The sequence below is a fragment of the Coenobita brevimanus genome, chromosome 103 (assembly GCF_032717465.1).
Source record: "Coenobita brevimanus isolate Jiangsu-jjx chromosome 103, ASM3271746v2, whole genome shotgun sequence".
NCBI lineage: Eukaryota > Metazoa > Arthropoda > Malacostraca > Decapoda > Coenobitidae > Coenobita > Coenobita brevimanus.
The window spans coordinates 42,229,220-42,254,219 of record NC_137056.1 but is presented as its reverse complement, the minus strand read 5'-3'; the positions used below and the strand labels follow the sequence as shown (position 1 = coordinate 42,254,219).

General features: G+C 43.9%; 1 protein-coding gene across 1 annotated transcript in view; it reads right to left on the bottom strand.

The window, feature by feature from the left end:
- CASK (peripheral plasma membrane protein CASK) overlaps positions 1–22,918 on the bottom strand; it is a 652,453-nt gene extending 629,535 nt beyond the window's left edge. Inside the window, exon 1 of the mRNA XM_080284923.1 lies at positions 21,917–22,918. Within this exon, the coding sequence (XP_080141049.1) occupies positions 21,917–22,918 (1,002 nt within the window). The remainder of the gene's footprint in view (positions 1–21,916) is intronic.
- Positions 22,919–25,000: the final 2,082 nt, after the last annotated feature.

Below are 25,000 nucleotides of genomic sequence, written 5' to 3'. Positions count from 1 at the left end.
AATGATGATGGGGACGAAAATGATGGGGATGGAAATGGGGAGTGATTGAAACAATGGTGGGGAGATGGAAATGATGGAGGGGAGAGAGGGAAATGATGGTGGAGACGGAAATGATGACGGAGAGGGAGATTCGGAGAGTCTGTTAGGCGCTGGAGATGATGGGGTCTAGGAGGGGGAAATGGTGGGGTTCAGGAGAGATCGAGTGGTTGGGGAGGGGAGGAATGGGTGCGGGGGAGGTATGGCGGGGGTGAGGAGAGGGGGAGGGGGGATGGTGGGGGTGAGGAGTGGGGATAGTGGGTGTGAGTAGTGGAGGAGGTGAAGAGTGGGGTGTGGGGGGAGGAGAAGAATGGGTATGTGGAAGGGGGAGAGAGTGAGGGAGGAGGAGGGGAGAGAGTGAGGGAGGAGGAGGGGAGAGAGTGAGGAAGGAGGAGGGGGAAGAGGGAATGATCAGGGAGATGGAAGCTGGGGTCGTGAGAGAGGAACGTACGGTTGAAGGACAAGAACTGATCTGGGAGAGTGGAAGAACGCAAGATTAAAGGGATGGAGCGTGCGGTTAAAGGGATGGAACGTACGGTTAAAGGGATGGAACGTACGGTTAAAGGGATGAAGCGGAAGATTAAAGGGCTGGAACGTACGGTTAAAGGGCTGGAACGTACGGTTAAAGGGACGGAGCATGCAGTTTAAAGGATGGCACGTACGGTTAAAATGATGGCACGTAAGGTTAAAGGGATGGAATGTACTGTTAAAGGGATGGGACTTAAAGGGATGGAAGAGAATGAACTGGTAAAGGAGGAAAGTCTGCTCTGTAAATATGAGCAGAGGGATCGGCAGAGATAAGAGCTAAGCACAGACGTGATGAAGATGAAAATGCAGACACATAGGTAGTAAAAAGAAGTAGGGGAAAATAAATAAATTACTAAAGATATATATATATAAACTGACAAATAATAAATGAAAACGTAACTATGATAGAGCAAGATCGACTGGAAATACAGATAGAGAAATACAGATGAAATACGGAGAGAGATTAAAGTTAGGAGGTTGGACGAGAGAGAGAGATTAAAGCAAGGGGGGAAGGACTTGCAGAGATGGGGGCTATGCAGAGAGAGAGAGAGAGAGAGAGAGAGAGAGAGAGAGAGAGAGAGAGAGAGAGAGAGATTCAGTAAGGGTGGAAACTTTTGACTTTTCATAATCTTACGACACTGAAAGAAAAATCAAGTTTACGTGCAGAATCTGAAAAGTTTTGAGAGGACATCAGTATGGAGAGGTGGACACTTGGGATCACCTGAGAGGGGGGTGAGGGGTGAGGTGTGGGAGGCTTTACATAAGGTAACCCAGAGTTTAGAATAAGTTAGAATGAGGGTAGGGAAACATAAGAGTGGGGACAAGGGCGATGAAATATTTAATAGAACAGTAGAAAGGGTGAAGTGAAGATAAAGAACAGAGAATCTGGGAATATTCTCACACACACACACACACACACACACACACACACATAGAATGGGGGGACAATAAGACAATATAGGAGAAAAACAACGAGAGAAGAACAAACTGGCAGTAGGAAAACCCAGGTTGATATGGGAAAAGTCGATGAAGCAAGAGAATTTCCAGTAAACACGAAAAACGCCACAATAATAAAAAAATACAAATAAAATGGACGTAAAGAGGCAAATGTCACTGAAAATCACCTATTTCTTTTTTACGTTCATTTCTTCTCGTTGCGGTCCCAGGTTCATCTGAAATGTGAACCCGGTGGACTGAAGGCTTAAGTTTCCCCTCTCTTGCAGTCCACTCACCCTTTTGTTTGGATAAGGAAGTAGTTCAAGGACGTGTGTATAACCAGAAAGTGGAGCTGCCTGGTTATATCAGTGCCACCACGTGAAGGCGTCCCAAGCCAGCACTAAGAACGATTTTGAATTCTTTTTACTTTTTCCTTCTTTTTTAACATTTCATTCTACTCCATTATTAAATTTCTTCTTCCACTTTTCAGCCCAATTCTTCCATGTGTTCATTTTCCTAATTTTCCCCTCGTTCTCCACCAAGTTTGATGTTTATCCTTTCCTTCCACTAGTCTTTCTTATTTTCCTTCTAATCTCCTTTCTTTTATCGTGTCCTTTCTTTTTCTTCCTTTCTTTTAACTCTATCCGTTTTTGTTTTAATTTCTTCGTCACTCCCCATGGAATTCCACGTTTCTCCTCCCTCTCTCATACGTCGCTCACTTTCTCTTTTCTCATTTTCTCTATTTCTCATATTTTTCTTTTCCTGATGCCATTTTTTTCCTCCCTCTCTTTCCTTCCTTCTTTTCTTAGTGTTTGTATCGTAATCTTTTCTTTTTCTTCAATACCTTTTCTCTTCCTGAAATTTCTCCCTTCTTATTTCGCTTCTCTCACTCTCACTCACTCTCTCTCTCTCTTCTTTTCTTCCTCTGCTTACTTTCTTATTCCTTGTATCATAATCATTTCCGTTTCATCTATACCTAAATTTTCATCAATCCTTCCTCTCTCAGTAACTTCTCTCTTCTTACTTCGCCTCTCTCTCTCTCTCTCTCTCTCTCACCTGCCACAACCACCCCTGGGATCCGCCAAGACCTCCTTATTTCTCTCAGGTGACAGACTTCCCGCTGAAATAAGTCAAAAATTTTCGACTTTTTCTCTGCGTGAGTTTACGGAAAATCGCCAATTTTTTTTTCAACCATCCATCCATCCATCATCAGAGCCTTTTGTTCTTTCATTCATCCATCCATCCATCCATTCATCTATCCATCCATTTTACATCCATTTATCTATCCATTTTACATCCATCTAGCCACCCACCAATGCATCCATCAATCCATTTGTCCATCCATCTATCCATTCATCCATCCATTCATCCATCAATCCATTTATCCATCTTTCCATCCACGCATCCATCTCATCCATCCATCCATCCATCAATACCTATCCACTCATCCATCCACTACTACTACTACTACTACTACCACTACTACTACTACTAATAATAATAATAAAAAAAAATCAGCACCTTTTTAATATGCCCATATATTTAGATAACTTCTCCCTGGTGCCAATGACAACTCGTGCTAGACCTAAAAATAATAATGACACTTCTATATTCAGAATTCCGAAATTAGTCATTTTTACTGCTATAGGCTGGTGTGTGTGTGTGTGTGTGTGTGTGTGTGTGTGTGTGTGTGTGTGTGTGTGTGTGTGTGTGTGTGTGTGTGTGTGTGTGCCCTTGGAAACTATGCTGAAAAAAAATAATGCACCTATCTCAGTACTTCATTATACTTCATGATGGCAAGACGTATAATGGTCACAGGATTATTTAAATATAATCACCATAATCCTGGCTGATAATTAGGCAGTCTGTGAATTATTGGTAACAGCAGAGATGATAGGAGTGAAATGAAATATGAACTCTATCTATCTCCCCAGGTATATATCTATCTACCCAAGCAGCTACCTGTCCACGTCTATCTACCTGTCAATTAGTTTATCAATTATTCTACCAACAGTATACTAAGAGGGTAGTTTCGATATTAAACGACAGAATAGCGATAATATTACTGAAGAAAATATTGCGGGTTAAAATTGAAGGAAAATAACTCCTGAGAGAGAGAGAGAATCAGAAGTATAAGGGAGAGGAAGACAGAAATGAAGAAGAGCAGAATTAAAGAAAGAAATAAAGGAAAATAAAGAAGGAAGAAGTTGAAGGTGGAAAGGAGGGAAATGAGAGGCACTTAAAGATGCGAGGATGAAGAAAAAGAGGAAAAGAGGAGGAGGGAAAAGAGGGGATGGAGAAACTGGAGAGGAGTAACAAGGAAAGAGGAGAGAGAAGTGGCAGGGAGAAGCAGGAGAAAAGAGAAAGGGGAATGAGAGGAGCTTAGAGAGAGAGAGAGAGAGAGAGAGAGAGAGAGGTGAGGATGATGGGTAGATGTGTGAGAGAGACATGGAAATGAGAGGAGCTTAAAGAGGAGAGAGCCAAAGAGAGGAAGAGAGGAGGAGGAGGAAGTGGGGAGGAGGAATGAGAGAGGGGGGAAAGGAAGAGGGAGGGAAGAGGAGGTAGAGAATGAGTAGGATGATGAACGGAGATAGGAGAGAAGGGAATAAGAGGAACCTAAAAAAGAAAGAACCAAAGAATGATAAAATATAAACGAAGAGACACGCAAGAAGTTGGAAGAGATGGGAGAGGAGAAAGAAGGGATGGAAAGGGAAGGGAAGAGACAGGGTGACAGACTGAGAGAGAGAGAGAGAGAGAGAGAGTGGAAATAAAAGGGACTTAAAATGGAAGAATGATCAAAGAAAAGGAAGGAAGGAATTGAAATGGAAGAAAAGATAAAATGAAAGAGATGGATGGAAGAGGAGAAAGAAAGGAAGGAGAGAGAGGAGAGGCAGGAGGAAAAAACAAAAAGAAATGAGAAAAATTTATAAACTGGAGATTGATGAGAAGTCCGCAAGACAAAGGAAGAAAGAGGAAAAGACAGGAAGGAAGAAAGGACACCTAATGGGCATGTAAGAAAAGAAAAATGGGTGATATGGGATGGGAGGAAGAAGGGAAATGAAGAGAGAAGGAAGAGGAAGGAGGGAAAGGAAAGCAGATGATTAAAGGAATGGAAGAGATGGAATGAGAAGAAAAGAATAAGGTGTGGAGGAAGAGATGGGGAAGATGGAAGAAGGAATGGGGGAAATGAGGAAACGAAGATAGAGGACAGAGGAAGAGAAAGGAAAGATGATGGCAGAAGGGATGTGAATGATGGAATGGAAGGGAAGGGAAGGGAGGAAGGAAGGAAGGAAGGAAGGAAGGAAGGGAAGAGAAGGGAAGGGAAGGGACGGAAAGGAAGGAAGGAAGGAAGGGAAGGGAACAGGAGGAAAAGAAATGAAATGAGAGAAAATAGGAGGGATGGGATTGGTGGAAGAAGGAAGGGGAAAAGAGGGGAGGGGAGGGGAGGGGAGAGAAGAGGAGGGGAGGGGAGGGGAGGGGAGGGGAGGGGAGGGGAGGGGAGGGGAGGGAAGGGGACGGGACGGGAGGGGAGGGGAGGCCACAAGTGGGTCAAGTCTGCACTCGTGCTCAAGGGGGCGAGGCAGGCAGTGTTGGGGGACGCCGACCCCTTCATCCTACACCACACTACAACACCCTACACCCCCACTACACCCTATTACACCCTGGGACACACTACACCCCACTACACCCTAATACACCCTGGGACACACTACACCCCACTACACCCTACTACACCCTGGGACACACTACACCCAACACCCTATTACACCCTAGGACACTACACCCTGGGACACACTACACCCAACACCCTATTACACCCTGGGACACTACACCCTGGGACACACTACACCCCACACCACCCTAATACACCCTAGGACACACTACACCCCACACCACCCTAAATCATACCACACCCTACGCCACAATACACCCTACACCACACACCACCACAGTACATCACCCTACAACACTCTACACCACACCAACCATACTCCAGCCAAAAGCATACAATTATTTTCCTTTATTTACTTGTTAACAGTAGATGGATGTAATTATTTTCGGAGAGACTCGTTTGGCTTAAGATTAAATCCACGGAGCGCCTTACTACATATTCGCTCTCTCTCTCTCTCTCTCTCTCTCTCTCTCTCTCTTTTCATTATCACATTTATGCCAACCTGAAACGTTTCCATTATATTATATTGTATTATTTTTCATTTTATCTTCTTTTTTTCCAACACAGAACCACTTTCCACTCCATAATACTAACAATTCCTTCCATTTCAGTTCTAAAATAGGCTGCATCCATCTTCTTAACCCCTTCTGTTCAGCGACTTATTTTTTTCTTTCACTCTTGCTACCAACTGTAAGAAATTTTCAAACTGAGAGGGATACACGTAGCAAGAGGGATTATTACACCTATACCTAAATCCTCTCTCAAAAATCTCTTTCCAAATTTGACTAAAATCGCCTGGAGTTAGCAAGAAAATGGAAAATATATATGATCAGGTAAAAGAGGTTATTTCCCCATAGGTCCTGCTAACACTGGACCACCTGAGCACTGTACCCACTCTCAACACCACTTCTTGCTAAGTATTCCCTGCTAAGTTACACCATCCCCATTTTTTATGCAAGGAAGAAGGAACCAAAGGCCATAACCCCGACAGATCGTGCCCTCAAATAAATATATAAATAAATAAATAAAGATAAAAGAGGGGTAAATTCAAGATCCGTTCATTTCGAGATGCCTGGACAGACTGCGTTTGAAAGACTGGAAGTCATAGGCATCAGGAAATACAGACTGAGGAGGACAGTTCCAGAGTTGACCTGTTGCATACATGAAGGAGTGGAAGTAACGGTTCATTCTTGCTAAGTACTCCCTGCTAACTCACTTCCCTGCTAACTACTCCCTGCTAACTACTCCCTGCTAACTCACTTTCCTGCTAACTCACTTCCCTGCTAACTCAACTCCTTGCTTACTTCCCTGCTAACTCAATTCCCTGATAACTCACTTCCCTGCTAACTACTCCCTGTTAACTCACTTCCATGCTAACTTCTCCTTGCTAACTACTCCCTGCTAACTCACTTCCCTGCTAACTTACTTCCCTGCTAACTCACTTCCCTGCTAACTACTCCCTGCTAACTCACTTCCCTGCTAACTCACTTCCCTGCTAACTACTCCCTGCTAACTCACTTCCCTGCTAACTCACTTCCCTGCTAACTACCCCCTGCTAACTCACTTCCCTGCTAACTACTCCCTGCTAACTCACTTCCCTGCTAACTTACTTCCCCGCTAACTCACTTCCCTGCTAACTACTCTCTGCTAACTCACTTCCCTGCTAACTACTCCCTGCAAACTCACTTCTCTGCTATGCTAAGTCCAAAGTGCCATGTATTCATTGAGACACAGAAGAACATCCCACGTATTTATTGAAGTAGCTACACAATTTTGATCAATTTCAACATCAAAAAACACACAAATTACATCATCTGAAAGTCTGATCATGGAAAAACACACAAACACACACCATCGCTCAAAGAATAGGCTTGCCACTTTGTATACTATAATTCCCCACTTTACCGACTATAATTTCTCACTTGGCAATGTAAACTGTAATTTCCCACTTTGTATAACTCCTCACTTTATATACTATAATTTCTCACTCTGTATACTATAATTTCTCACTTTATATAATTTTCTCAATCTGTATAATTTCCCACTGTATATTTTCCCACTTTGTATACTATAATTTCCCACCTTGTATACTATAATTTCCCGTATACTTTAATTTCGAGAGTGTAGTGCCAATTTTTCAGTTCACATTCTCACATTTTCCGCTTCTATTCCACCAGGCCCTTTCTCGTAACCCTGCATCATTTATTAATTTCCTACACCCAGAACCACAACCACGCCCACACCAGCACACTGAGCCTTTCCCACAACACATGGGGTCGACCTAGATCTATGACACATCACCTTACATATAATATCACCAGTAAGTTGTACACATTTTACTTATGATAAAATACACACAAACAACACACACACAAACTAGATAAAACACACACACAAACTAGATAAAACACACACACAAACAAGATAACATACACCCAGAAACATGATAAAACACACACACAAACCACACATATACAGAGGATCACAGTTATACATTTCTGTGTACAATTAAAATGATGTCGAGGGAATTAACTGCTCTATAAATATTCACCTTAACTTCTTCAATAAATGTTCACCGAAATTTCTTCAATAAATGTTCACCTTAACTTCAATAAATGTTCACCCTAACTCCTTCAATAAATGTTCACCTTCTTCAATAAATGTTCACCCTAACTCCTTCAATAAATGTTCACCTTCTTCAATAAATGTTCACCTTCTTCAATAAATGTTCACCCTAACTTCTTCAATAAATGTTCACCCTAACTTCTTCAATAAATGTTCACCTTAACTTCTTCAACCAGGCTTCTCTTAGCAGTTTATTTTGCTTCTTCCAGACGATTTTATTCAGCTTAAGAGTCCACTGGTTTAGGAAGGATTTAGTGAAGGATTAATCTTACATATCCAGTTCGAAAAATCTCTTCAACTTTCCATAAAATCGTCTAATGGCAGCAGGAACAAAATAAAAGTCGTGTACCCAGACTAAAGATCTTAACTCCTTGAATCAGGCTGTTTATTCTTGCTATCACTATACGATTTTCTTAGGAGAGACTTAAGAAGCGAAGAAGTTATATTCAGCCTTCACTAACTCAAGAAAAGTTATATGCAACCCTTATAACTCCTTAAGAACTCTGTGTCAATCTTCAAAGGTGAATATAAAATCATCTGGCAGCGGCAAGAATAAACCACTAAGTACACGGTCCGAAGGTGTCAATAGTGTCGTGTGGGTGTTATGGTGTGTGCGTTATGGTGAGAATTATGGTGTGGGTGTTAGGATGCGAATTATGGTGTGTGGTGTTAGGGTGTGAATTAGGGTGTGTGGTGTTAGGGTGTGAATTATGGTGCGGGGTGTTATGGTGCGGGGTGTTATGGTGTGGGTGATATGGTGTTAATTATGGTGTGGGGTGTTATGATGTGCTGTTAGGGCGGGAATTATGGTTTGGTTGTTATGGTGTGGGGTGTTATGGTGTAGGTGTTATGGTGTCGGTGTTATGGTGTAGGTGTTATGGTGTAGGTGTTATGGTGTGGGTGTTATGGTGTAGGATGAGGTGGGGACACAGCAGCAGGCACCAATAACTCAATATCCCAGAGTAATCACATCTATATTTAGCTCACCACATCCCCGGCTGGCTTTAACGCCCAGGTAAACATGTCACACACACACACACACACACACACACACACACACACACACACACCGGAATTTGACACTAAGGATTTGGTGGTATTTATTCCTTGGCTTTCTATAACAGTGGTAGAAGCTGAACCCCACGCTCATCTAGACGTGAACCCAGTGGACTGCAGGCTGAATTTCCCTTCCGCATTCTACTATACTCCTTTCGGGGGATAGGGAGGGAAATGAGAGACATATATATATATAACCAGGCAGTGCAGCAACCCAGTTATATCAGCGCCACCACGTGAAGGCGTCCCTCTCCACCACCAGCTTTGTATACTATAAGCTTATTACAAACTGTACTTTCAACCCTACAACGAACGAATATTTATAAGAACTATAATTTGTTCAGATACTAACAATTTAAACACTTGATAAACACTTAACAAAACAGCACCATTACATAATCTAACAACATTTCTATTACATCAGACAGCGAGATCATATTTTTATTACTTTTACCCCCAAAATTTTCATACGACCAGATAAAACACATCTCCAAAAAACGACCATAAATGTAAAACGATCAATGGGGAAAAGTGGTCTATAAAACACAGATGAATATGGAGAAATTAACAAGTAAATCGTCTCATATTTTACACAGAAACCAACGCCTGATTCTAAACACTATACTTCTTTCACCTTAACTTGGCCCAGATATTCGTCATTTTCAAGGGTATATTTCAGCAAGCACGTAACAGTATGACTCGACACCATAACACTGCTTCGTGACTAGCACCATTACCTAGTGTGAATCAATTACTCCAACGCAGCATCCAAGATGGAGAGATTGCAATTTTCGGCCAAGTTACAGTAAAAAGAGTATAATGAAGAAAATACAATCCAGAGAACGATATTTATGGCACGACAAAAATAACGAAATGTGAATTATACACTGATACTGTTTTTTTTTTTTTTTTAATAAATGTGAAGAGTTATACACCAAGAAAATATTTCGTAAAATTGATAAAGTTACATATAATATACATAATACGCTGCACAATATCTACTGCAGGAAGTATAATAATAATAATAATAATAATAATAATAATAATAATAATACAAGATCGGCAATCTTCACCGTGAAACATGTCTCCACATGTAAATAAAACCACCTGTCTTTTATAATGCTAAAAAAAATTGTCACTGATCTGAAAAGATTAAATATAAAAAAATGAAAAAAAAATGACTATATGTGCGTAGGAGTCCATAAACTAATCAACACCAGTATGAAGCCTATACATTATCCCTGGACATTTATCACTACCTGTCAAAAACACACTCATATTCTCACAAATAAAAGTTCTGGCAAATATTAAAATAACTTTTTCTTGCTTCTCTAAATTATGGACAAAAATGCACCGATTTCACGTATACAAGCTGGTACATTTATAACCCTCCTCTTCCACTCCGCCAGGTGCTTTCTCGTGTGATGCAGAGACGGTTAAGTCAGCGTTATCAGTGCCTAATTTGTATCATTTACTCATTTTTTACCCCTACTTCCACACCCACGCCCAAATCGGCAGACTGAGCCATCCACTCAACACAGAAAACATCACGAAAGGTTCTAGTGGGGCGCTACTTCCAACTCACCCTATTTACTGCGTGTATAATTCACTCACATTCCAAACAAACAACTTCACATTAAACCTTACAACAACTACAATCCTTGTTTATAATTATTAATGTTTCAGCCTCGACGTCTTGTTTAAGTCTACGGACATTGCAACCCGCGTTTAACTTACTCTTTGACTACAATGTTTTTACTCGGTACTATTTACTGTACTAATCATATTTGTATCGTATCGTATAAAGCCTTCCTTGCTACAGCCATATCCTCAATTTCTTACAAAACTACCGACCTGCCCATCCGTATTTCATCTACTTCCTTAGAACAAATGCATTTTTCTTTCCCAATACTTCAGACCATCTTCTCTGAATTTGTCTGTCTTACTCTTTCACAATGTCTACCCTCTCTCCCTATCTAACCCCCTCTTACGCAATTTATCCCCCTCACTCAACAACAACCAATCTTTCCTCCAATTTACGTCTACCTATAGCCTTTCTCTATCCTCCTATCAGCCCTCGATTCTCCCCATTTTAACTCTCTCTCTCTCTCTCTCTCTCTCTCTCTCTCTCTCTCTCTCTCTCTCCTATCTACATCTACCTGTAGCACTCCCCTCTCCCCCAATCCCCCCTCTCTCCCCACCGCCAGCTCAGACCATTAGTCACCGGATATCTGCACCTACACAAAGCCCCCCCCCTACCACTCCCCCCTCCACCACCACATAAATTCACTCGTCGACTCCCACGCGAACAAAGGCAGACTCGGGCTAGACAGGCGGATGAAGTTGGTACAGCGAAGGAAAGACTCCATCATAACACCGTTGTTTCTGGCTTTACAACAGGATAGTGAAGATGAAGGGGTATCCAGTTAATATACAGCAATATAACCGAGACTAAACTAACACGACTCTATACCTTATTTTTATTTTTTATTTATTTATTTTATTATTTATTTATTTATTTATTTATTTTTTGAGGCGAAGATGCACATGACACGTTGGTGATGACTGGATGAATGCAACAAGTCCGAATAACACTTACCAACCCAAATTTCCCCCTCAGATCTATACTCTCGATTAATAATACTAACCAGTAAAGAGATTATGAAGTAAAGTTGTATTCAGCCAATGATCACCAACCTGTCAAGTGAATCTTCGCCTCGATAAAAATAATAATAATAACAATAATAATAATAATAATAATAATAATAATAATAATAATAATAATAATAATAATAATAATAATAAAAAGGTGAGTGTTAACCCATCCCTAGTTTTATAACAGTGTCGCGAATATGACTAGGTTTGTAGGTAATATAATGTAACGAAACTAAACTTAAACCAACCAAAACTAATCTAACCTAAACAAACATACCTTACTATAACGTAATCTAACGAATCTATCCTAGCAGTGTGGAGTTGTAGGTATAATTGAGTACTGAACAAAGGCTAGGTTTTATCATAACTTTATCACAACTCAATGGAAGTAGAGATATACAAGAGTAACTACTATACATGGCTAACCTAACCTACGCTAACTGCTCAATCACAATAAAGTTAGACACGGGAGCCTTATAACAGAGTAGTAACGTTCCTAACTCCGTCATAGAGAAGTTAGGTAGGGTACTGAAAATTGGGTAGGGTACTAAAAATTGGGTAGGATGCTGAAAATTGGGCAGGGTGCTGAAAATTGGGTTGGGTGCTGAAAATTGGGTAGGGTGCTGAAAATTGGGTAGGGTGCTGAAAATTGGGTAGGATGCTGAAAATTGGGTAGGGTGCTGAAAATTGGGTAGGGTGCTGAAAATTGGGTAGGGTGCTGAAAATTGGGCAGGATGCTGAAAATTGGGCAGGGTGCTGAAAATTGGGTAGGGTGCTGAAAATTGGGTTGGGTGCTGAAAATTGGGCAGGGTGCTGAAAATTGGGTAGGGTGCTGAAAATTGGGCAGGATGCTGAAAATTGGGCAGGATGCTGAAAATTGGGCAGGGTGCTGAAAATTGGGCAGGATGCTGAAAATTGGGCAGGATGCTGAAAATTGGGCAGGGTGCTGAAAATTGGGTAGGGTGCTGAAAATTGGGTTGGGTGCTGAAAATTGGGTTGGGTGCTGAAAATTGGGTAGGGTGCTGAAAATTGGGCAGGGTGCTGAAAATTGCTAGCCTAACTTTAACGTCACAGCAAAGTTATGTTTGCTTTAAAATAGGGTACTACCACGACCATCCTAAACTACCAATTCCATCATAGTTAAGTTAGTTACGTCTATTTCATAACAAGGTACTGAGCACGACTGACCTTTGACCTAACGACCCAATTGGAGGGCTCAAACAAGAGGGCAAAACAGTACCATCGTGCCACAACAACAAGTACAACAAACAAACAAACAACAACAAACGGGTTCATAGTTTAAGTGGGATGGTGGATTCCTTAGCACTTTCTTCCTGGTGACTTATTATCCACAACTTAACGTTCACTTTTGTTATTCATATATATTTGTATTATCATCATCATCTTGCCCCCCGTAACATACAGGTGGATAAACAGGGGGCAAAATAAATCGCCGAAGAAGAGGTGCTAACAACATAAACATTGAGTCAGTTCGTAGTGCCGAAATAACGTCGGGTGTGTGGGGGTGGGTGGAGGGATGTGAAATATTGAGTCATAACTTTTAAAATCCCATAAACCATCCCCCCTCCCCTCCCACCAGCACCACCACCCCACCTCCCCCGCAGCACCACCACCCCTCCCTCCTCCCCCCAGAACCATCCCCCCATTTCCGGGTAGGGTGGTTGGTAGGCAGGCAGACGGATGTTGCTGTCTTGCCTCTCTCTCTCTCTCTCTCTCTCTCTCTCTCTCTCTCACACACACACACACACACACACACACACACACACACCAGGGTTGCTGCCCTCCCCTCATTCTTCTTCTCCTCTCACTTTCAGGCTTTAAACTTTTATGATGTTGTCACTCACCCGACGTCCTGACTCTCTCTCTCTCTCTCTCTCTCTGTGGTGACCTTCCAGACAATATCTTTTTATTACTATTTTCTGCATGCCATCCTCATCTCGTTATTTCACTATATCTTTAACCTACATATTCACCACCACCATCCTTTTCCTCCCCCTACAACTACTCATCATCATCATCCACCACAACCATCATCACCACCACCACCATCATCATCATCATCAATTTCCCCACCAGCTTCCATCAATTGCCCTCATTTCTATTAACACAGGCATCTCAATGTCCTTCAAGGCCAATCTCTTCTATTACTCCAAGGAAGGTTTCAGCGAGATTAGACCCGAGCTTCATCTTACTTTTCCTTCCTTCCTACCCCTTAAGTCTCTCTCTCTCTCTCTCTCTCTCTCTCTCTCTCTCTCTCTCTCTCCCTGTCATTCCCATTTCTCGTTTCATTTTTTCACCATCATAAATTCATGCCACTCATGTCAGCTAGTTTTCCTCTCTTCACTTTCAATTTCCTCTCTCTTCTCTCCATTTATTCTCCTCTCTTCTCTCCACTTCTTTTGCTCAACTCTCCTCTCTCCATTTCTTCTTCTCTTCTCTCCTCTCTCCATATCTTCTCTTTCGGTCTTCGTTTCTTTTCTACTGATACTCCCTTACCTTTTTTTCTTTTCTTTTTTTATTCAACTCTTCCTCTTTTTCCTGCGCAACAATTTCCCTCCTCCTGGTCTCACCCTCTCTCACCCACTCTTTCTCGTCCTCCCACCCTCTCTCCTCCATTCTTCCTCTTCCATCCTCTCACTTCCACTCTTTCTCCAAGCCTCCTTCGTCCGCATTTCATCATTCACCCATCCTCTATTCCTGTTCTTCCTCCACCTCCTCCACTCTCTCTCATTCTCTCGCTCTCTCTCTCTCTCTCTCTCTCTCTCTCTCTCTCTCACACACACACACACACACACACACACTTCGTCATTCTTCAACATCCTCACTTTCCCTTCCTCCTCTTCCACGAACACATTCTTTCCCATTCCCTTTCGCCTTTTCTCCGTCCCCTCCCACCCTTTCCCCCTTTCTCCTCCTCCATTATATCCACCATCTCCCCCCCCCTCCTCCTGCCCCCCATCCACGTTCTTCTTTCTTTTCAGAGCACAGAAATCCTCCCCTTCCTCTTCCTCTCCCCCTTCCCCCTGCTCATCCTCTATTTACTACATCCTTCCCCGCCTCCCCTCCCCCTCTGCGTCCTTTCCAACCTCTCCCCACCCCTTTTCCGCTCCCTCCTGCCTTCTCTTCTACTTCCTCCAGCAACTCTCTCTCTCTCTCTCTCTCTCTCTCTCTCTCTCTCTCTCTCTCTCTCTCTCTCTCTCTCTCTCCACAACACCAGCACTATGGCATAAGGGGTCTGATCCAGGGAGCTTATATAACGTATGGCATCATCTTCCCTCTGACAGGTGAGTACCCACTTCCGGACACCTGGCCACGACACAGGCAGGTGGGAGGAGAGAAGGCCACATTGAGGGAGGGAAAAATGACGGAAAATAACAGACGAAAAAAAGAAAAAGGGCGAAAAACAATAAAATGGTCAAGCGAGAAAAGGAATGATGGAAAATAATATGAAAGTGATGAAAATTATTAACGCGGTCGAAGGAAACAGGAACAGAATAACAGGAAGGATTAAATAACGAGAGAGAGAGAGAGAGAGAGAGAGAGAGAGAGAGAGAGAGAGAGAGAGAGGAGTCTATCATCTCGTATCTCAGAATAAGACATTATGATGACACTACATACATATACAGACATACACACATACGAGTACATACATGCGGTACATATAGACACAGATATATAGATAAACAGATTGGATACGTAAGTCCCTTACTAAGCAGTTAGAAATCTATTTATTCTATCTATTCTATATAGATAGATATAGATAGATCTTTACAATGTTTATGTCTTGAAGTAGTAATTCAAATAACCTCTTATTTTAATACTAGGAAAAATATCAAATACACCACACATGTCTATTTCTTGGACACCAATAACCTCGAGAGTGAATACAAAGGAATACAAACGAATACAAAGGAAAGCAAACACCAACAGACCTTGTGGTAGATGATGCAACCACTCCTTATCTTGCCTCAAAACAAATCCTTATCTTAATCCAACCTTTAAGACGAAGCAAGCAACGAAGCAAACAACGCCTTTATCTTGCTTCAATCTTAGCCTGACACCAAACAACAAACAAGGACAGTCTCAAACACCCTCAAACTTCCCTCCACTACTTGAAATTCTCCCTGCGTGTTTGCCAGCATCACCCAAACACGTAAAGGGGAAGAGAAAGAAAAAAAAAACACAGGTCGGTGTGAAGGAGACAGAGGAATCAATAGTTCGAACTCTACCCTTGTCTTTATTGTACCTCTCTCTCTCTCTCTCTCTCTCTCTCTCTCTCTCTCTCTCTCTCTCTCTCTCAGCTCGCGCCACAGCACATATCCCTTCCTTTCCCTTCCTCTCCCACACGGATACCAGTGGCTATCCATTCGTCTCTCGCCATCATCACTCACTCCCTCACTTCATCCTCCCCCCCCCTCTCTCTTTCTCTATCTCCACCAGCTCGTTACAGTAACACACATTCGCTCCCACCACCACCACTCGCCTTTAAAAAAATCGATAGTGTTACGGAGCGGTTGAGTTGATTCCCGGAGGACTGTGACGGAACCGAGAGAGAGAGAGAGAGAGAGAGAGTAGGACTATGAGGGGGAAAAAAATAGAACTGTGTGTGTGTGTGTGTGTGTGTGTGTGTGTGTGTGTGTGTGTGTGTGTGTGTGTGTGTGTGTGTGTGTGTGTGTGTGTGTGTGTGTGTGTGTGTGTGTGTGTGTGTGTGTGTGTGTGTGTGTGAGAGAGAGAGAGAGAGAGAGAGAGAGAGACTGGCCAACTAAAATAGGACTAGGAAAGTGATTATTGTTTTTAACGTGAAGTACAAAGTGCGATATGAGATGAAATAATAGTGAAGAACGGTGAAGTACAGTATACCACAGTGAGCTATCTCTACACCGTTCTCACTCCCCATCACTCTCCTACACAAGGTAAAAATGATACAGGATACGGCACGGAAAGTAGTGAAACACGGTGAAGAACACTGTAGTTTCATTTACACATCACCATAAGTAAATTTTAGCTTCACTTACACATCACAATTTTGGCTTCACTTACACATAAGTAAGTTTTAGCTTCACTTGCACATCATGAGTAAATTTTAGCTTCACTTACACAACATAAGTAAATTTTAGCTTCATTTATACACCATAAGGTAAATTCTGCTTCACTTACACAAGTAAATTTTAGCTTCACTTACATAACATAAGTAAATCTGAGCTTCACTTAAATATCATAAGTAAATTTGAGTTTCACGTACTTAAGTAAATTTTAGCTTCACTTAAATAAATTTCTGCTTCCCTTAAGCACCGTCTTAAGCAAATCTGAGTTTCGCTTCACCATAATTTTCGCTTCATTTACGAATTATAAGTAAATTTTGTCTTCACTTACGTAAGACCTTAAGCAAATTTTTACTTAATTTACGTAGCACTTAGTAAATTTTCGCTTCATTTACACATCATAAGAATTTTGGCATCATTTACGTATCAATATAAGTAAATTTTGATTTCACTTATAAATCACCATAATAAAATTCTAGCTCACTTACACATCACCGTAAGTATATTTAGCTTCATTTATATATATTTAGCTTCATTTATATACAAGTAAATTTCAGCTTCATTTACAAATCACCAAATGTAAATCTACTTCAATTACATATCACCATAGGTAAATTTTAGCCCCATAAACATAGTTTATCACCACAGCACAAGTAATCATACATTCACCGATAAATAATACTAATACATACTCACATACATATCCACAAAATCAACACTACTAATGCATACACACATACATATCCACAAAATAAATAATACTAATGCATACACACAAACAAAGCCACAAAATAAATAATACTAATGCATACACACAAACATACCCAGCTAATGGTTCAAATTTGCGCCAAAATTCTGTCCAATTCTGTTATCATGTAAAAGCCAATAAAATTAATGACATGCATGACCACATGCAATTGCATGCATGGAACACGCCTCCCACTTACAAATGGTCATGAGCACTGATCCAAACAGGAGCTTTCACCAGGATGCATAGTCGAAATTGCCTTGATAAAATGCATGGGTTTACCCTTAAAAAGAAAAAGAAAAAAAGAAAAAAAATGAAAAACATGAGAACAACAACAAATTACCAAACGGATTGCGTATTAAAAGTGGCTTTGCGGATTGCCTAACACCTTTTCCTTACCGATTTATTCCGTACGTCACACCTTAACATCCTATGCTAATTCATATTGTCTTTTCCATGGCGATTTATCTGCATGTCACACCTCAATAATCTCCTCTACGCTAATTTGTATAGTTGCAATATCGACATGGAGGCGATTTGTTTGTGGCCATCCCTTACGGGATTAAGGCTTCTGGCAATAGATAGAATAGATAGTAATATCGACATGGTTTACATCGATAAAAGGAGAATATTGTGGTGTAATATGTAAAATAAGTCAGTCAGAAAGAGGTGTTACGAAACATTCGGAGTCACTTAAACTACGTCCCAATATATTACTATTATTTTTTTGTCCACCAATTATTTTCTTATGCGACTGGCACCTCACTTTTTTAAAAGTGTATGTGTTGATGATACCCACTTATAAAGACACAATGTAAAGATACTGTAGTAGTAGTAGTAGCAGTAGTAGTAGTAGTAGTAGTAGTGGTGGTGGTGGTGGTGGTGGTGGTGGTGGTGGTCGTAGTCAGCAGCAATACCATCACCACCACCACTACTACTGCTGCTACTACTATTACTACTACTGTACTACAATTTAGCATTATTCACGAGGAGACGAAATTGTAGGCCAAGTAGGAGTAAAAATATTAAAAAGAGATTGGCACCCGGATTTAGTGGTTGAGAGAGAGAGAGAGAGAGAGAGAGAGAGAGAGAACCACAATGAGTCTACATCCAAAACAGTGCAAGAAATACAAAATCTAGCTCTTGAATTCAACTCTAACTTCCTTCATTAAAAGCAAAGAATTCAAAATACGAGAACGGAATACAGACCCAAATAATACGCAAGGAATACAAAATCAGACTCGAACATTCTTCAGTTAATAGGCAATGAATACAAAAATCAAGTCACAGGCATGGAATACAAAACCAATCACAAGCAAGGAATACAAAACCTGATCACAAGCAAGGAATACAAAATCAAATCATGTGGAATACAAGACTCAAACCAAGCAGAAAATCAAACCATAAGCAGGGAATACAAAATCAGACTACAGGCAAGGAATACAAAATCAGACTACAGGCAAGGAATACAAAATCAGACTACAGGCAAGGAATACAAAATCATACAACAAGCAAGGAATACAAAATAAAACCATAAGTAAGGAATACAAAAATCAAACCACAATCAAGGAATACAAACTCTGACACATGCAAGGAATACAAAACCAAACAACAAGGAATACAAAGTCTGATCACAGGCAAGGAGTACAAAACCAAATCATAAGCACGATATTAAAAAAAATCAAACCACAAGCAAGGAATCAAAACCAGACCACATGCGAGGAATACAAAACCAGGCAAGGAATACAAAATCAAACCACAAGCAAGGAATCAAAACCAGACCACAAGCAAGGAATACAAAACCAAGCAAAGATTCCAAAACCTGGCGGGGAATACAAAACCAGGCTCCCTTCACTAAATTACCAGTTTGTATTTCGCCTCCTCGTCATACTTGTTGCTCCTGACCTTTAACCTTTCCACACCTACGAATTCAAGACAGCCTTACGTATCTCTTAGTTCTCTCTCTCTCTCTCTCTCTCTCTCACGTGATTATTCGAGGCGGAGTAGGAGGCCTTAACATCTTTTCCTTGGCGATTTATTTTTCCCATTATAACTAACACTCTTTTCTATGTAAATTCTCTCTCCTTAGCACCCTCCCCTCAGCGAGTCATTTTCACATAGCAACTTTAACATCCTTTTGTACTGTTATATTGTGAGAGAGAGAGAGAGAGAGAGAGAGAGAGAGAGAATCACCTAACTTCTCTCCAACCACTGATTTTCCTTTTATTTTTAACACCAGACGATTTTCTTCAGCCTAAGGGTACTTTAAAATTAAGGGATTTATAAATATACCCTTAATTAAATCCTTTCACTACATGACGCTTTATTTCCCATGCTGAATAAAATCGTCTGGCAATGACGTAATAATGACGTAATGATGACGTAACAGTGACGTCATCGGGATACTAGGGGGGGTAATACTATAAAAGTTAAACAATATGCAAAAACAAACTTAATAGACTCAAACAACCGAGTGTGTGTGTGTGTGTGTGTGTGTGTGTGTGTGTGTGTGTGTGTGTGTGTGTGTGTGTGTGTCAGCAAAACAAACATGGCGAACACATTATAATCGATACAATGTGTGTGTGTGTGTGTGTGTGTGTGTGTGTGTGTGTGTGTGTGTGTGTGTGTGTGTGTGTGTGTGTGTGTGTGTGTGTGTTTGTGTGTGTGTGTGTGTGTGTGTGTGTGTGTGTGTGTGTGAAACCCGATGCAATTTGGCTCAGTATTCTCAGTTGCACAAGACGATTCGTAACACTTCTTCCTAAGCGATTTATTGTGCATTACTGAACACTGTCTTGTATGTTATTTAAAGCACCTTAATAACGCCACACTTTGCATCAATAACAGACAAGAGGATACCTAGGCGTCAGGAGCAGAATAAATCGCTAAAAAAAGAGGAATCACGAAATCTCACTTACGAATACTCATCTGCATCATGTACCAAATTTATAAAGACGAATTTCAATTCTTTTTTTTTTAATATACAAATTTAACAAACACCAATGCACCTGTATACTATATTTTGTTTCTCCCTTATCCTTCACTTAAGGGTCGCATTTTAGGTAGCTTCGGAGTCTCCTTAACACCCTTTTCATAGCGATTCATTCTTCATACAGCACCTTAACATCGTCTTCTATGTCACTGATGCAAACTATGTCATTACAGCGATACGAATAACACACATATAAGATCATGTTAAGGTGGAAAATTGAGACTAAATCGCTAAGACGTAGGTGTTCAGGAGTCTCCAAGGATACGACCGCCATATCTTACGACACTATTCACAACACCGGTTCACTTACGACAGCACTTACGACAGCACTTACGACAGCATTCCCCTACGCACGACACAGGCACACAACACCGGCTATGGACACACGTGCTTGTAACGAAACTTAGGTAGCGACTTATCCTAAAAATGCCGGCCTACAAAAAAATAAAAATAAAAAAGAAGAGAAAAAAGACAAAGGAAAAAAGGGAAGAAAAATGGGGGGGAAAAAGGAGAAAAAAAGGACAATGCTGTGTTCTAGGTGACGAGGGGTTCCGTAGCGCCTCTTCCTTAGCGATTTATTTTGCATGTTACACCTGACCATCTTCGTGTGTGTTACTTCCATCGTCTTTGTCCTTTTTATCACTAACACACAAGGGGAGACTGAGGTGCACTGTGCAAAATAAATCGCTAAGGCAGAGGAATTGCGGTATCTTCACAGCCACTCAGAATACCAGCCAGAAAAAAAAAAAAAGACGGAAAAAAATAGAGTAAGACGCAAAAAAAAACCGAAGACGACAGAAAAAAGCGAGGAAAAACGTACAGAAATAGACACAACGAAGGACAGTGAATCTTTGAAGGGAAATCCTGTATGTCTGTGTTTACCTTTTCATTTTTTTTTCTCCCCTTTTCTCGTTTTTTTTTTTTTTTTTTTTTGGGGGGGGTGTCGGGTTGTAGTCTAAGTGCTTATGGAGACCGTAACACCTCTTCCGTGGCGACTTATTCTGCAAATTACACCTCTTATGCTACTGATGAAAACTGTGCAGATAGGAAAATGATACAGTTAGCATAAGAGTCAGGAGAAATATGCATAATAAATCGCTTAGGAAGAGGTGGTAGGAGCATTGACCCTGTGCACTTCCGGCTCTACCCTTGACACCTTGTATAATAATAACTGATTGAGATAGCTTTAAATTCAGAAGTGGGAAAATTAAAGAAAAAAAAGAGAGAAAATTGACTAATGAAACTAAAATAACGGCCCAGCACAGCATCACAATAGGGAATACACACCAGACAGCACGGAAGAGAAAAATTACAGAAACGGGGGAAGAAAAATGAAAAAGGGAGAGGGAAGGAGACAGAAAATGAGACAGACAGACTAACGCACACGCCTCTATCTAACACCAGCGACACTACACCGAACTATCCAACCAGTAAGGAGTAGCAGGGGGAGCCGAACTGACTTTTAGCCGACCGTTGCGAAGTGTGTTCCGGCCGGAGGAGTTGTCGGTGGTGGTGGTGGTGGTGGTGGAGGTGTTGGGTTGGTGGGAGTGGTGGTGGTGATGGTGGTGGTGGTGGTGGTGGTAGGGGTGGAGGTGGTTGCCTGCTACCTGACTCACCCTACTCTGCTGTGGGGCACTCATGTGGTAATAGTGCTGCTGCTGCTGCTGTTGCTGTTGCTGCTGCTGTGCCCGTGCCACCTCGCAGTAGGCCGAGTGCTGCCGCGGGAAGTCTGCCGCCCCGCCCTGGCCTCCGCTGCCGGGGCGGGGCGGGTCTGAGGGTGGCCCGCTAGGGATGGGGGGCGAGGGGCCGCTGGACCCCCCTGACGAGGTCCTGGGGGGCTCCGGGTACACGTCGGGCAGGGAGGGTTGGTGGGTGCGGGGGGAGCGGGCACGGGGGGAGTGTGACATGGGTAATTCGTGGGTGGAGTGGGCGTGACGAATCTCCCTGCCTTCACTGCCGGCCCTCGCCCCACGACACATCTCCTGGGCGTTACTTCGGGAGCGGCGAATGTCAGCCAGGGAAGGCGCCAGCCCACCCACGCTGCCTGCACGCGCCAGGTCCAGGGCGTTGCTCTGGGAACGAGTGATGTCCTGGCCTAGGCTGTTAAGGCCCCGCGGGGTGCGGAAGTCCACACCAGACGAAAACGGTCGGGACAGCTCCTGGCCCAGGGAGTGCTGACGCTGCAGGCCAAACGGTCGTGATCGTGGCCGGGCGGAGGGCTCGGAGGCGGCGCTGCCGGAGGTGCTGGTTGGTTCTTTAGTGACGGACTTCTGGCGTCGCAGGCGACATCCTTCGCCGTAAGTGTGCTGCTCCTCGGCCTCCTCTTCCTGCAGAGAAGCAAACATGTCTGGCACAGAGCGATGGTGGCGCAGCATGTCCGGCGGCCCCCCTAAGTGTCGGCGAGGCCCCAGGGGGTCGCGGGGGCTGGGCACCTCCTGGGGCGGCTCCAACACACCCCGGGCCTCCAGGGAGGCACGGTGACGCTCCAGGGTGTGGCGGTCAATGGTGGAACTGTGCCGCACCAGGTGGTGGTGCTGAGGGTGGTGGTGGTGATGGTGATGATGGTGGTGACCGCTATGACCCATTAAAGGTGGCAGGTCGCGGTACATGTCCGGCGCCTGAGACCCTGTCAGATGGCTCCGTGATCCGCCCAGGTCTTGGGGTGACGGATGTCGCATGTGTGGATCGTGGTGGTGGGGGTCGTGGTGGTGAGGATCATGGTGGTGGGGGTCGTGGTGATGGTCATGGTGATGTGGCTCATGGTGGTGGGGGTCGTGATGATGTGGGTCGTGATGGTGGCGGGGGGCGAGGTGCCCCGAGTGCCCCCCGTCACTGTACCCGTCAGGTCCATTGCCCAAGCCGCGGCGGAGGTCGCTGGAGAAGGAGTGGAAGGGGTCGTGGTGGGAGCCAGGTCCGGCCAGGGAGGTATGGGGGCAGCTGGGGCTGTGGTGGAAGGTGTGGCTGCTGCTGACGGGGCGGAAGGCGTCGCCGCTGGAACACACGTGGTAGGGTGGCAGGCCCGCACCGGCACCAGAGCCTGACCGGAAGTGGTCCTGCGGTGCGGGCGGGCCGGGGCGGTAGGTGTCGGCGTGCGAGGTGGCGGGGCGGTACAGGTCCATGCTGGTGGCGGGCCGGAAGTGGTCGAGGGCCACGTGTTGGCGGTACGGTGGTGGGGGCGTGCGGTAGTGTTCAGGGACGCCGCCGTGGTACTCGTGGGGCAAGTCCATAGGGTTACTGCGTCTCATAGCCTCTCTGGGACGCTCGTCCATCGTCTTGATGCTGCCCTCAGCACTGCTGCTGCCTTGGGTCCTGGTACCTGATGGGTCCTGAGGTAGCGAGGCCCCTGGGTGCTAGTGACCTGGGCCGGGGCAAGCGGTGGTCATGGCAGGTGGTGGGCGGCAGGTGCGGTACGGTACGGTACGGGGCGCTGTGGTGGGCAGCGCGGCTATTGATCCATGGCGCGGGGCAGCAGCTGGCACGAGGCTGAGAGCGGCCAGGTGCCACGCTCACCTGCTGCCCTCGCCCGCCGGCCCTCAGTCTGACTTGTCCGCAGCATAGGCAACCCGCAGGCACCGCGAGCACGCCGATCCCGTCTCACACACGCACACTCACACACCACCGCACCAACGCACACTACGCTACACACTCACTACCCAGTATAAACACAACAACATTTCTGGCACAATTATCATCAAGCACTTAAAAGCTCACTGGTAAGCACAGGGTATGGTGTGGGCGGGCGTTTTTACCCATGGCTGCCGGGCACCAGCATGGGTTTGGCGGCGGACGAGCTCCACCTGATAAAGCGGCAGATCCCCCTGCAGGAGAGCGCGACCGAGGAGCGGCAGGGAGGCAGGTGGAGCGGGGCCGCGTACTGAGGCAGTCCTCTTGCTGCCTCGCCTCCACCCACCTCGCCACCCTCGCTCGCTGCCGATACTCACCACCCGCGCTCCTTATCTCACCATTATAACCGCGGCTGATCGATACTCTCAGGCACACTGGGCACCAAAACCTAGTATGGTGAGATTGTAGGGCCCCGCCAAACCACCCCAGGACTCTGCCTCACCACGAATAGGCGAAACATTGGGCAACGTGGCACCAATGTGGAGGCTGAGCGCATGCGGCCGGCGTCTTTTTCCCCACCGAGCGCTCTCTCGGCGAAGTCGCTGACAGCCTCCCACTCCATTAATACTCTCACCAGGCTTATAAATATTTCAATCCATGACAATGTGAGTGGGACCTGGCTTCCAATGTCATCTGTGACAAACGAGTGCTGAAGTAAGCGTTGACTGAGAGGACGAGGAGCACGATAAAAGAGGGAATATGCTCCCCTACCATTCAACCTCTCCCCGCAACTCTCCCTCCATGCTCATCTCTTCCTCCCTCCGCCGTTCCAGAGGACAGAATGACCCCGGTATGGACGGTCAGGCACGTTTTTACAAGTGGGCCAGTTTGCTTCTCTTTTCGTAGGCTGGATCGCCACTCACATTTACGTCGTTCATTCTGACCCACTTATTTTATGCTCTCTCTCTCTCTCTCTCTCTCTCTCTCTCTCTCGTTATTCTTCATCTTATCACCCTTGCTGTCTACTCCACCCCCTCATCTATCAGTGTTTCCATTTTTAATTTTTTTTTCCTTGTTTCCTCCTTGTCCAAAATCCTTCGCACCTCATCACATTTCAACCAAGTTCA